Genomic DNA, 13,153 nt, shown 5'->3' with positions numbered 1-13,153 from the left:
TCATTTTCAAAAAGAAACTTCTCGTCTTTTTTTCTGTTTTATTAGCAACTTCACCCTTAAAAGCAACATTTGTTCTCCAGATACATGAGGGAGCCATGATTGGCTTCTGCAGTCAGTCTCACAGACAGCAGCCTCATCCTGGCTGTAAACCCGCTATGGCTGCAGGCAGGTAAAAGATCCACAGCGGGGTCTGCAGCCAGAAAGAGGCAGCAGCAGCTGACTGTGAGACTGAAGTGGAAAGAAAATCACGGCTCCACCAAGTCACCAATAACACAGAAAAAAGACGAGCCAGCCAGCGCAGGAACGCCATGCATTGTTATCAAGAGTTATCAAGTAGTTGGTTGGCAATGAGGCGGAGTTGACTGGATTCGCTATTTCTGCTGAATGTGCGATCCTGACGCAACAGATACAAATATTGTCAGAAGTAAAAGATTTCTGTTACAGCATCTTATCTTTTTAGCACAAAATATTATTTTTTTTGTGCTTTTTTTGTGTGCCTCTTTAGCACAAAGAGGGCCAACTGCTGGTCCCTTTTCATTCCCAGGGCAGAACGGAGCTCCCTCCATTGGTTGAAAACTGCCTCAATATTTCCTCTGGTTTTGATCATTCGCCAATCTGAGTCCAATTTGCCCTTTTTGAGATTTTTTTTTTACTCTTTTGTGGAGTTTGTGATGGGGTCTGAGAAGAGCTTGTTGCTGGTCTTTTGTGGTCCATCTCTGAAACAGTCGCTGTTCTCTAATGCCTCAGTGGCAGCACAGACTAACAACAAAGTAAGAGTTGAACAGCAGTTCAAACCGTTTGAAGGAGAGCGCTCAGCGCGTCACACGCTTGCCCAGAGGATTCGGCCCAAATCTCTCTCTCAGACTGACTAATGGGGCCTATAGAGGCAACTGTGGTATATAGTAGATGACTCATTTTACAAGTCAGGCAATTGTAAGGGCATACATGGGAAAGAAAATAAATAACATTTAACTTCAAAACTTGCGCAATGCATCTTTAACTGTAGCCATAACTTTACTTCTAACCCGTCTGTTTCCCTTTTCTTTACTGACCAGATTAAGATTATGGTCTCTGCTGGGACTCAAATGAAACCCTGTACAAGTCATCATATTCCCTGAAATTAATTCTCACACATACAAATAAAAACACAAATATCCAATTATTTGATATAATATTTAAACGTCAACAGCGTATAAGACCTTCACGCATAAGAAGATGGTAAATATTTTTGCCTCAATCAGGTTTTTTTTTTTTTTCACAGGCCCTGAAAATCGCATAGATCAAACCAAGTTTAGATTTACAAAAAAAAAAGGGACATTACAGGCCTACATACAAATTAACTTTTTTTTTTCTTTTTAAAAGCAGTTTCTGAACAATTTTACCCCTTGATAATAAAAAATATCAATTCATTGCTTTCCAGTCAGGCTTTAGACCTACTTATTTGGGAAATCAGGTAATTATAAAGTTTGGCAAATCTGTTGCGGGGGTTCCTCAAGGGTTGAGTCTTATGCCACTTTTTGAACATCTACACAATGTTCAGATTACTACATCTCTTTCCATATGTATGCTGATGATGTTACACATTTTTGTATTCCTTTCCCACCATGTGAGCACAGCCCACCACAGTCACTCCTTTATTTTGTCCATAATATCAATTGATATTATTATCATTCTTCATGGTTACAACACGTAACCATGAACATACGATGATGTCTCGGGGCCTCTGCCAGAACCGCTGCAGGGTTGCAGTCTCTCAGAGGCTTTGTATTGGAAATCTATTATGTGGAAATAATGGGTAGCTTCTTAGCACATAATCAGCAAATAAGAAACATTCACAGTCGCCATCATCACGAACGTTGTGCATTTTTCTAAGACGGTGAGGTCACTTCACATAAAAAGGTCCCGTGTCTGTTTGTGCTAGCTGACCTGGATTTAATCATGAGCACCATTTGCAGGCATACATATGCAGAAAAAAAAAAAAAAGAACAACTAAAAACTGTCTTCTGAGACCGGCTGCACAGTGAAGCAGTGGCTGGCGCTGTTACCTTGCAGCAAGAAAATTGTGAATTTGAACCCCGACCTGCATGGAGTTTGTATGTTCTCCCTGCGCATAGGTATGTTCTCTCCGGGTACTCTTACTATCCACACATCCTTCAACAGTCCAAAGCTAAGAACTTTAGGTTAACTGCTCTTTGTAGATTGCCTTTATAAGTGTATACATGCATTTTTTGTTTACTGCTGGAGATAGATAGCTGACCCCCTCAAACCTTGCATGGTTCAGTATAGGCAACAGACGGAAGGATTTCACAGACATGAAAATGAATATATACTACAAATCTGTTGGAGGCTTCATCAAAGCAAACAAATTGTAATGACTTACTTGGTGCTATACCATTTTCCTGATGGTATTTATCTTCATTAGAGAGCAGGTTTTTCCATAAAACAGGCAAAAATGTTGGGGTAGCTATATAGCTGCAGTCAAATGTTGAATTCCCCGGTCTTTCCATGCTGCATCCATGTGGCCTGAGAGTGCCAACCACTTAGTCAGTCGATGAATTTAATGTGCCCTGCCGTAAAAAAAAAAAGAAGCATAGACTTTGCAGACAACTGAATTAGAGTGTTTTGAATTAAAGTTCAACGGTGCAACCTGACCTTCGCAAGTGTCCAACACTCCTTTGTACTCTGTGACTTTTGAATGCAAGATAGGGGGAGTTTTGTTTTCAATATGACCTTTGAGGTAAACACAAATAGACTGCTTCCTATAGCCATCATCTCTAATCATAGGAAATGACCCACAATAAGTGATCTCGGAAATACTTGTATAATAATGAAGTGCGCAGTTGATTGTTCTAGGCTTGGTGAAGATTTCAAGAGAGGGCTAATGAGATACAAGGCTTAATTAAAGAGCCGCTAATGAGCAAACTATCTGACAAGGATATTTGGGGGGGTCGCATGAGGGTTATTGTTCCTACAAAAAACACGAGGGAGGAAAATCACCGTAGGATAGGAAGTGACCCACATTTTGCAAGAGGGACGATGAGGGGGTGATGCTTGTTCCCCTTAATTGCTGGCATCCCCTCCCAGGCGGCCTGCCGATTGGTTCATTGCCCCTGGTAAACACATGTATACATGTACACATACACACACACACACGCATGCATACACAGAAATGCACAAAAGGGCCTCCCCACCCCCATTTCAGGCTGTTCATGCTCACGTCTACTGTACAGATTCCTTCAGTCACCCAACTCAGAGGGTAGTGCGCTCTTACTATCCTCCAATCTACTGGTATTTGAAAAACTAAATTATATATATATATATATATATATATATATATATATATATATATATATATATATATATCCAATAAAACTTTACGAAACATAGAGACAGCTCAGATCTTTAATGGTATAAGAAATTTGGTAACATATTTTTCTTCAGAAAGAAAGAGACTGAAGATATGTCTACACACAAAAAACAAAGCACAAAAAAGTACCCAAGAATTGTATGTGTTTTTTCTTCTATTTATTGCTTTCTTTAGTGCATAATTTCTGTTTTACATTTTAGAGGAATTATATTACGTGTTCTTATATTTTAAATCTATAGGTAAGGTTTTCCAAACAAGGCTTTACTGTTTAACATCCGCAGGGAGCTGTTAACTAATGGTGATTTTTTTATTTATTTACATTTTTTTTTTACCTCTTATTAACTGACAAGTATATCTTTATACCCCCGAGCATTCCAACACCTCATACCAGGGTAGTAAACTTTCACTTCGGGTAAAGGCCAGGAGCTGTTTTCAGGTGGACACGTGTGTTGATGTGGGAGAGGCATAATTAACTCTCATGGCTGCATCTTGCCAGTTTTGACTGGAAAGCCCCCTTTATAGGGGTGCAATTTCATCCTCCCCTCCGGGGATCTGGGTGAACACTCTTTGAAGGTTAAACTTCTGGCTGCATCACATACAAGATAGTTTACCTTTAACATCTGATGTCTGCGCCTCTCTGTTCTCTACTTGTTGTCACTTCCAGTTAATTCTGCTTCACTGGATGGCTGCCCATTGTCCTTAGGCAGCAGTGCTTCTGGCAGCTGCGCTCAGATGGAATAAAGGACCAACAAACTGACGTTAGGTCTGCCGTGAAGCATTCCTATAGGCCCAACAGGAAACAAAGGAATACATCAAACTATTGTTAAAACAAATCTATTTTGTAAAATATTAGAGGTGGATTGGTTGATTCAAAATGTTTTCCTATTCACATGCTTTGTACGTCTCGACTATATTAAATCCCAATAATTGATTTCAAACTTTCTTCCACTTGTAACCATCCTTTAAAACATCCATACACTTTTGCATCCTAAATTCTGAAATCTAGAGGAATAAGAGAATGAGATGCATCCTTTTCTAACAAGTGGATATATGCTGAAGAGCAAATGGGATCGTGTACTGAAGATACACCTTTGCAAAGTGATCTCATTGAAGCCCTGCATGTCTGCCTTAGTCTTTGGTGCCCCCGAGTGTCTGCAGGAAATATTGCATGATCAAAATATTTTCAAAGTTACTGGGCAAAACCTTTAGTAAAACTGTTCTAGTTAAACAGTTTTACTGTTTTTAATGTTCTTTTTTGTTACTATATTCTATCCCTACTTGCTTTTATTAAATTTTCTATCTACATTTTATTATTTTGGTATATCTTAATCATGTAAAGCACTTTGTATTGTCTTGTACTGAATTGTGCTATATAAATAAATTTGCCTTGCCTTGCCTTGCCTTGCCTTGCCTTGCCTTGCCTTGCCTTGCCTTGCCTTGCCTTGCCTTGCCTTGCCTAGTAAACACTAATAATTTTATATTTCTTTTTACACTGTTGGCTTGTGTTGTAATCACAGTGGCGGTATAATGATAAAATACTGAAAATGGCTTTCCAGGATGTATTTAGAAACTTCCTCGGGCATCCAAAATGGAAACGTGCAAGTTAAATGTTTGTCCCAACTTTCACGCTTTAGGAACATTATGAATAAATAATTTTCCGTTTGAATGAGTCAAGGAAATAAATAGATGTTACAACACATGTTACAATTTTTTTAATGATATAGACTAACTTTGTCTGAAATGAAGATGAATAATAAAAAAATCCCTTTTCTGTTTGCCTTTCATAACAGATTATGAAGATGTTCTAGAAACTTCCCGCGGGGCTGTGAACGCACCTGTCCAGTCACGTGACGAAGTGACCCGTGGCTGCCTGGACCGTCTCAAGCGGGACAGAAAGAAAACCTTTCTGAAGAAGAGGAGTGACGACATTAATGATGGATAGAGGAGAGGACCCCACGGCTGCAATTTGCAAATTGTGCGGGGAGACCTTTAAGCTTCCTGGTAGGATATGTACAACCATAGTGACACCGTTTAACTTCAATGTCTTTTTCGGTTCACATTAGATGCTAGGTTTGCTACTTAGCATCGGCACCATCTGGTGGCTTATTATTAAAAATTAAATACATAACATGCGACAGTGTCAACCCTTGATAGCTAGCGTTGTTTTTGCGCAAATTTAAGCTAATGGCTAGGCTAAAACTCTAGCCTACTTCATAGCAGGGCATGCTGCGCTTTCAACGTGAGGCCGAGCAAGATGGCGCCCTGAAACGTCGTTCTTAGCCATTTCTCTAGATAACTTTGTAAGTTGGGAGCTGTTAATAAAATTTTAACGCAAGACACATTTAAACCGACATTTTAAAACGTATAATATCGTAGTTTATATAAAAAGGAAACACAATCCTGAAACCCCGGCTGCAACACCGGGTCTGACCCAGGTTATAACTTCCGATTCAGGAAACTGCTAAACCTCATTTTTCCACCAGCTAATCACCTTTTGTCTGCTCCAGTTTAAAAACTACAATGCCTAAAATCATCAGACCAGGATTATCTTTCTAGACAAATGGCAGAATACTTCAAACTGTGCGATTTGTGACTTTTTTCAACCAAGGTTGCGATTTTTATTTCTATTTTCCTGTGCATTAATTACTGGAAACAAATACGCCCTATTTGATATATTAAAACTAGAAATTTAACTTTTTATTGAGCAGAATCGTTTTATTCAAGAGAATAGCTTGAGTTGAACAAAAATCCTGTTGAAGATAAAATGCAAAGTGCAGCTAATAAACAAAGCTATGTAATAAACAGTCTAACTAGGAGGTAGAGGGACAGTGTGTAGCTGTAGCTATATTGGTGTAGCTATTATTACCAGGTGGAGTGGAGACAATTATGAGGGAACGAGGTTGCAGGCCTTCTGCTGGACAGGTAAGTTAATTCAATATAACAGTGAAGTTTATTTTCCCCATTATGTTAGAAACAGGGCAATCTAGTCCAGCAACTTCTCTGTTCTCCGGGCAGAAACTTGTCGTTTGGTCGCCTCCCTCTGCCTGCTTTATAACAGTAATACATGATTTTTGCTTATTAAAAGCCTAATTAGTTACACACTGTACCTTTAATAGATGCCAATCTCAATGACACAGATTCTCCTAACAGGCCATATATGTTAAAGAGTAAGTGACAAGAATTACTCTATGGAGGGGCTGCACCTTTATACATAGATAACTCCATTAAGATGTGCACACTTACCGACAACCACTGCACTCGCTTCCATCCATGGAGCTTGGCAGCTTTAACTATGTTTGCGCCTATATTTAAAGAAAGAAAGCTTAAACCTTATCCGACTGTCTTCCTAGTATCGGCTGGAAAATATGCCTTCATGAGCACTCTGGTGTGCAGTTTCCATTCTCCATTGGTGTAATGCAGCGGTTCCCAAACTTTTTTAGCCGCGCACCACCTTCCCTGTCCCAAACAGGTTGATGCACCCCCAATTTTCAAAAAAAAAAAAAAAAGTTGCAGTTACAACTCAACCATCATAACAAAGGTTATGTAGATAAAATTGGAACATAATTTGAAATGAATTGACATAAACACACAACGTCCACAACAGAATCCTGAGGATTTTCAGGTGCATCGGGGGCTCAGAGTGGAGCGAGAGACAGAAAGAGACGCTCTGATCGGCCACACCTCCACAGAAAACCTGAAACGTCTCTGAAGCAGAGACCGTTCCTGGACTAAACTCTGATGATCTACCTGTGCGGGTTCTCGCTTTGTTTATTTCATGTACCAGCTTCTAAATCTGACTCCTAACAATTTACACTGCAAAATACAAACAAAAAGAAGTTTCATTTGATTTGTGTCCGATGACGAGAGAGAGAGAGAAAGAGACACTTTGTTAGAGCGTCAGAGTAACAATAACAGAGCGCTCGATAAAGCTGTTATTAATAAGAGAAATAAAAAGTTATTTCCTGATTGTTTCACAAAGGTTACATCCTGCAGGTAAACACGCCTTCTGCAACACACCTCAGCTCCCCGCAAGCCCCACCACGGGTTGCCGGTTTCTCTGTTCCTGTCTGAATAGGCGCTAAGCTGCATCTTTAAAATGAGCTGCACCTGTCTGAATCACAATGAAAAATATTACAGCTCTGTGCGTGAACATAGTCAACAAACCGCATCTATCACCAATTTCCCCTCCCAGCAGTAGCAGCGGAGGCTGCAGCCGTGTGGGCGTATCATGTGCATCAGTGCTGGTAGCAGTTCAGAGTCACAGCACCATGAGCAGCGCTGTTTGTATTATTTATTGATTCAATTTACAGTTTTTGATTTAAATTTTTACAAAGGAAATGTTTATTTACAAGTCTTTATGGTGTGGGGAAAAAAACACTGTCAGGCCGCCATTACAGTTTCCACCTCACCACACTTTGGGAATCCCTGGTGTAATGGATAGTCAGACTAATGTATGGTTCATCAAGCGACTGAACCAGAGATCAGATGTGGCTGCAACATATTTAACAGCTGGAGTCACATGACTACAGACTGTACACGTAGCACAGCATCTTAAAGGGACAGGATCATAGCCTACCTATAATATTGAATTTATTTTAATGCCGAAATTAGCGACATGTTCGAAATGACATCGGTTATTGAAATTTTTGGTTTATCGCCCAGGCCTATTAATAATCTCCATGAAAGCCCTCACCATCATCCGTCCTTTTGGCATCATGTCTTTTTCTGCCATGTTCCAATTTTTAGCGTTATGCCCTCAGCTTTTCTGTCCTCACGGTCTTGCCTTCTGACGACATCACTTAGTTTTGGTTCAGAAGTTGACTGCTCCACTATGCAGCCCGGCTGAATGGGAGCTGTTTAGCTGATGCCTTATGGAGCTTGTTAAGTCTTTATTTTTAAAAACTAAGCAGCATAAAGAGCATTTTTGCACCTTTTGTTGTAATTAAACGGTGCAAAATGAATCCCACACTGGACTTCGTTTGGACCACTTCAGATTGCTTCTGCTCTTACAGTCTGGCTCCACATTAGGATTATCGGAGGCGCCCTCTTGTGTATGTCAACCACACTACAACACTGAGTGGAGATGTAGTTGTACTCATCCCATTTTCTTGCTTAAATTAAACCTCCAATATGTTTTGCAGTCTTTGCTTATTCTGTTCTATTCTTGTATATCACCTTCCAGATGATAAATTTGATGGTAACCTGCCTCGCTTGCTTTTATGCGGCCACACCTTCTGCACCAACTGCCTTGTGTCCATTCAGTGTGAAGGCATCATAAGATGTCCCGATTGTGAGGTAAAATTATCAGTAATGTTCTTTCCAGACTCTCTATCTTTAGAGTTAGGGTTAAGTTTGATTTAATATTTATTTTCTGTTTTTACTGAGAAATAAAACAACTCAAATTTACTATTTATAAGTGTTTTTAAATAGGAATGCACCGATGCCCATACCAACATTAAGTATCTTTTCAATACCATGTACTTGTACTTTTGTTTATAAATGTGCTCTGAAACTGCAGGACCTGGTAGTGTGAGAGGAGCTAAGTTTTCCTTTTAACAGCTTGTATCATTTTACACACAAATACTCCAGTAAGCCACATAAAAAGAAAAAGACGACATCATACGACAGGTCGACAAACCACTTAATGGGGACGTGACTTAACGGTTGTGTTATGAATTGTTGTTATGGGATTCCAACATCTTCCTGGGCCCCGTTTCAGAAAGCTGGGTTAGTGGATATTTCTGGGGTAAATTCCTGCATACTCTGGCTTTTCCGTCTCAGAAAGCTCCCGAGGTTTTACCCTGAGTAAAATTATGACAGCAAATTACTCCTTGAAAGAAGAGTACGGCTAACTCTGTGAGTTTTTCCTACTTCTAAGATGAAGTCTACACAAGGAAGTGTTGGAAAAGGTGTGCCCTTTTTTGGAGGAGCCGGTATGCTGGAGCACAAATACTCCACAGAGACCTGTCAGGAGAAGCTGATCAGACCATGATCAAATTAGCATTTCTTGATTAATATATTGTCAGGCATTTTTAAGCCAAAAAATAATAATTGCACAATTATTGATAATACAGCTTATTCAGATAAAAATACGCACTAAAAGTGAATTGTAAGGAGTGTAGTGGCATGTCTGAGCATTCGTACCATTACTCTGTATGGGCATCGGCAAGTATTCAAATGTACTGTAAGTACTTACACTGGTATTTGGTTTGAAAAACATCTAGTATTGATGAATCGCTAATTTAAAGCATCAAACACTTTTATAAAAATTGTGATTTGTGCTTGAATCTTTTAAAAACCTCTGATGATATTGAAATGATAAACTCCATATTTGCAGATTGGGTCCACCCTACCAGAAGGGGGGGTTTATGGTCTACAGGAAGAAAGCAGAATCATTGGTCTGATTTACACTGCTAAAATGAACCAGATGAGAAGGTAAAACCAGTTTACATTCCACGTTTTAGCCGTAAATGAGAACTTTTTTTTCTGTTCCATATGCAAGACTAAAAATGTGTTGTAGAGTTTAGAGTTATATGATATTTCAGTGTACATCTCTCTTGAAACCTCCTTTGTAATAGACCTAAGGGGCGCCGAAGGAACAGATTATCACCACATGGATTGACTACTTTCAACGCTGACGTTATGGACCAGGTAGGCGTTGGTACTATAATTGTGAAGAGTCCGCTCTTGTTTTGTACTCTTATACGTCAATAAATCTGTCTTAAAATGTCTTTTGTGAAAATAATTTTGCTCTTTTTTTTTGGGGGGGGAGAAATGTAAGTGTTATGTATAAAGTGTGAAATTGAAATATAAGCTGTTTCCTTCTGTCAATAATAGATGAAGAAAATATTTTTTTACATTTTGTCTTCATATTTATAATACTAGGAACACTACATCTATATTTTCATATTCCTATAAGCAGTAACTTGTGTAACCACCATATAGCTGCTGTGAATTCAGGAGGTGTTCTCTCTTCCGTACACCTTGAGTTTCCCTCAACATGTGATATGCTAAACGTTTGCTTGAATGTAGGGATGCAACAACGAATCGCTAAAAATCGGTTATTAACAGCTTTGGCAACGAATTTCATCATTGCTTCTTTGTGTCTCGCGATCTATGCGTCTGTCGCCTTTTCACGGAGCCGTTTACTGCGCCTGCAGACGGTTGTCGATGCCAGCTAGCTGCAGAGCGATGTTCATTCATTTATGACGCAAGGCGGTATTTTCAAATACTGCTTTTTTTTGTTGTGACATGTACTAATGACGACACAGCACACGGCTTAAACTAAGACCTCAAAAGATGGGCAGCACGTTGCAATTCACAAAACAAAAAGATTTTCTGGCTTTGAGATGACTCTTATGGCTGCTCTGCTGGAAGTGACTGGGTCTGAAGAGGACGAGGGGTCCTCTCGTAGTTGTCCACCCGCTGCTTGCTGATCCTCCACCTGAAAAGACAGATCCATGGCAAAACCACTCTATGTTCACTCCCTGGTTACTCTCTTTCAACATGTCACTTTCCCTAATGCCATAATAAAGGGGTTTAGTAGTAGGAGTTGTTTTTATAATCCACTTTACATTTTGTTTCCATACTTTGCTACAAATTGAGTGTAAAAAAAAAAAAAGAGACAAAAATAGAGAATTAAGTAAGAGTAAGATCAACAATATGGTGATAACATTTAATAAACAGAGCTCTGGTTTCAGAATAGTATCGGTCCAAATTTAGGTATTTGGATAATTTTGGAAGCTAAAAAAATTTCGCTTGTGCATTCTTAGATTAGACTGAATAAAGCTACATATATGAGACAGACTTCTTAATAAAAAAATGTCTTAGATTTCCCATTTTATGAAATCTTTTATATACACAGATTTTATTGAAGTCTGTTAGTCAGAATGGACAATAACAAAGAACTGTTTTCTTTAGCCAGCAGCTCCATCTGGTACAGCTGTCAATTGGTTTAAAATCTACTTAAAGGACAGGGACTTTTTTGTATCAGTAGGTAACTTTACATCAAAGATGACAAAAATCCCATGTGGGGTTCCCCAAGGGTCCATCCTGGGTCCCCTCCTCTTCAATATCTACATGCTCCCTCTAGCCCAGATAATAAAAAACAACATCAGCTACCATAACTATGCAGACAACACACAGCTCTACATCACTATGTCACCAGGTGACTATGAACCAGTTCAGGCACTGAGGAAATGTTTAGAAGAAATCAATGCCTGGATATGTCAAAACTTTCTTCAATTGAATAAAAACAAAACTGAAGTAATAATCTTTGGACCAATAGAGGAGAGATCAAAAGTCAGCACACAGCTTCATCTGCTTCAGCTAGGAACCACTGATCAGGCCCGAAATCTGGGAGTAGTGATGGACTCAGACCTGAACCTTCAAAAGCATCTAAAGACAGTTACAAGGTCGGCTTTCTATCACCTCAGGAACATTTCTAGGATTAAAGGACTAATGTCTCAGCAGGATCTGGAAAAACTAATCCATGCGTTTATTTTTAGTCGAATAGATTACTGCAACGGTGTTTTCACAGGTTTGTCTAAAAAGTGGATCAGACAGCTGCAGCTGATCCAGAACGCTGCTGCCCGCGTCCTCACTAAGACTAAGAAAGTAGAGAACATCACCCCAGTTCTAAAGTCCTTACACTGGCTCCCTGTATCTCAGAGAATAGACTTTAAAATACTTCTGTTAGTCTATAAATCCCTAAATGGCTAAGCACCTAAATACATCACAGACTTGTTATCAGTGTATCAACCCTCCAGACCACTAAGGTCTTCTGGCTCCAGTCTGCTCTGCATACCTAGAACCAGAACCAAACACGGAGAAGCAGCATTTAGTTCCTATGCTCCACTTATCTGGAACAAACTTCCAGAAAACTGTAAAAGTGCGGAAAGCCTGAGTTCCTTTAAATCAAGATTAAAAACACATTTGTTTAAAATTGCCTTTGACTGTTCTAGTTAAACTGTTCTACTGTGTTTATGTTCTTTTTTGTTTCTACATTCTATCCCTACTTGCTTTTATTCATTTTTCCCCCTATATTTTAATCATGTAAAGCACTTTGCATTGTCTCTGTACTGAATTGTGCTATATAAATAAATTTGCCTTGCCTTGCCTTCAGACGATTGAGAGGACAGTGGAAGAGTCATTGGTCCAGGCTGCAGAAAATCTGGCCCAGTTGGAAAACATTTATGAGGTGAAAGCTGCTCTTTGTCTAGAAATAAAACGTCTATGACTGCTGTAGTTCTTAGAAATAAAGTATATTTTTATTAATTAGAGAAATGTGTGAATATGAAATGACCTACATTGCTTGTCTGAATCTTTATCTGGGCAGACATTGACAGCTGGTCTGGCCGAGCAGGTGAAGAGAGACCGAGCCCGACTAGAGATGGAGATCATGCAGGCCTCAAATAAAGCTTTTAATGCTATTCAGAAGTGGTATGAGCTATGAATCAAAAATAGTTTTAAATAAGCTGACATTGTATTTCTTCATAATAACACATCTAATAATCTGATAAACTGTTTTTTTCCTTCTGTTTACATTTCTGATGGTATTAGAGTAGTAAGTCCTGAAATAAACATGTCATAATTGTAGAATTTCTTGGTCATCAGGAAGGATACACAGCTGAACGAGCTAGCAAGCCTGGAAACCCAGTTTCCCACCATCCAAGCAGCGGTGTCCAATGTCAAGGAAAGGATTAAAACCTTGGAGATCGCCATGCAGATGGTCAAAGAAGTTCGCTCAGAGCAGGACTCCATCCAGGATAAGGTTTGAGATTTCAC

The 13,153-nt window shown here is 39.3% G+C and overlaps 1 protein-coding gene across 1 annotated transcript in view; it reads left to right on the top strand.

The window, feature by feature from the left end:
• Positions 1–5,195: 5,195 nt before the first annotated feature.
• The window catches only part of rnf17 (ring finger protein 17), a 34,905-nt gene continuing 26,947 nt past the window's right edge, over positions 5,196–13,153 (top strand). Inside the window, exons 1-7 of the mRNA XM_021307320.2 lie at positions 5,196–5,368; positions 8,550–8,662; positions 9,705–9,802; positions 9,946–10,018; positions 12,492–12,566; positions 12,705–12,808; positions 12,983–13,139. Coding sequence (XP_021162995.2) covers positions 5,299–5,368; positions 8,550–8,662; positions 9,705–9,802; positions 9,946–10,018; positions 12,492–12,566; positions 12,705–12,808; positions 12,983–13,139 — 690 coding nt within the window. The 5' untranslated portion in view covers positions 5,196–5,298. The remainder of the gene's footprint in view (positions 5,369–8,549; positions 8,663–9,704; positions 9,803–9,945; positions 10,019–12,491; positions 12,567–12,704; positions 12,809–12,982; positions 13,140–13,153) is intronic.

The sequence above is a fragment of the Fundulus heteroclitus genome, chromosome 7, assembly GCF_011125445.2.
Source record: "Fundulus heteroclitus isolate FHET01 chromosome 7, MU-UCD_Fhet_4.1, whole genome shotgun sequence".
NCBI classification, from domain to species: Eukaryota; Metazoa; Chordata; class Actinopteri; order Cyprinodontiformes; family Fundulidae; genus Fundulus; species Fundulus heteroclitus.
This window is presented reverse-complemented; position numbering and strand designations above follow the sequence as displayed.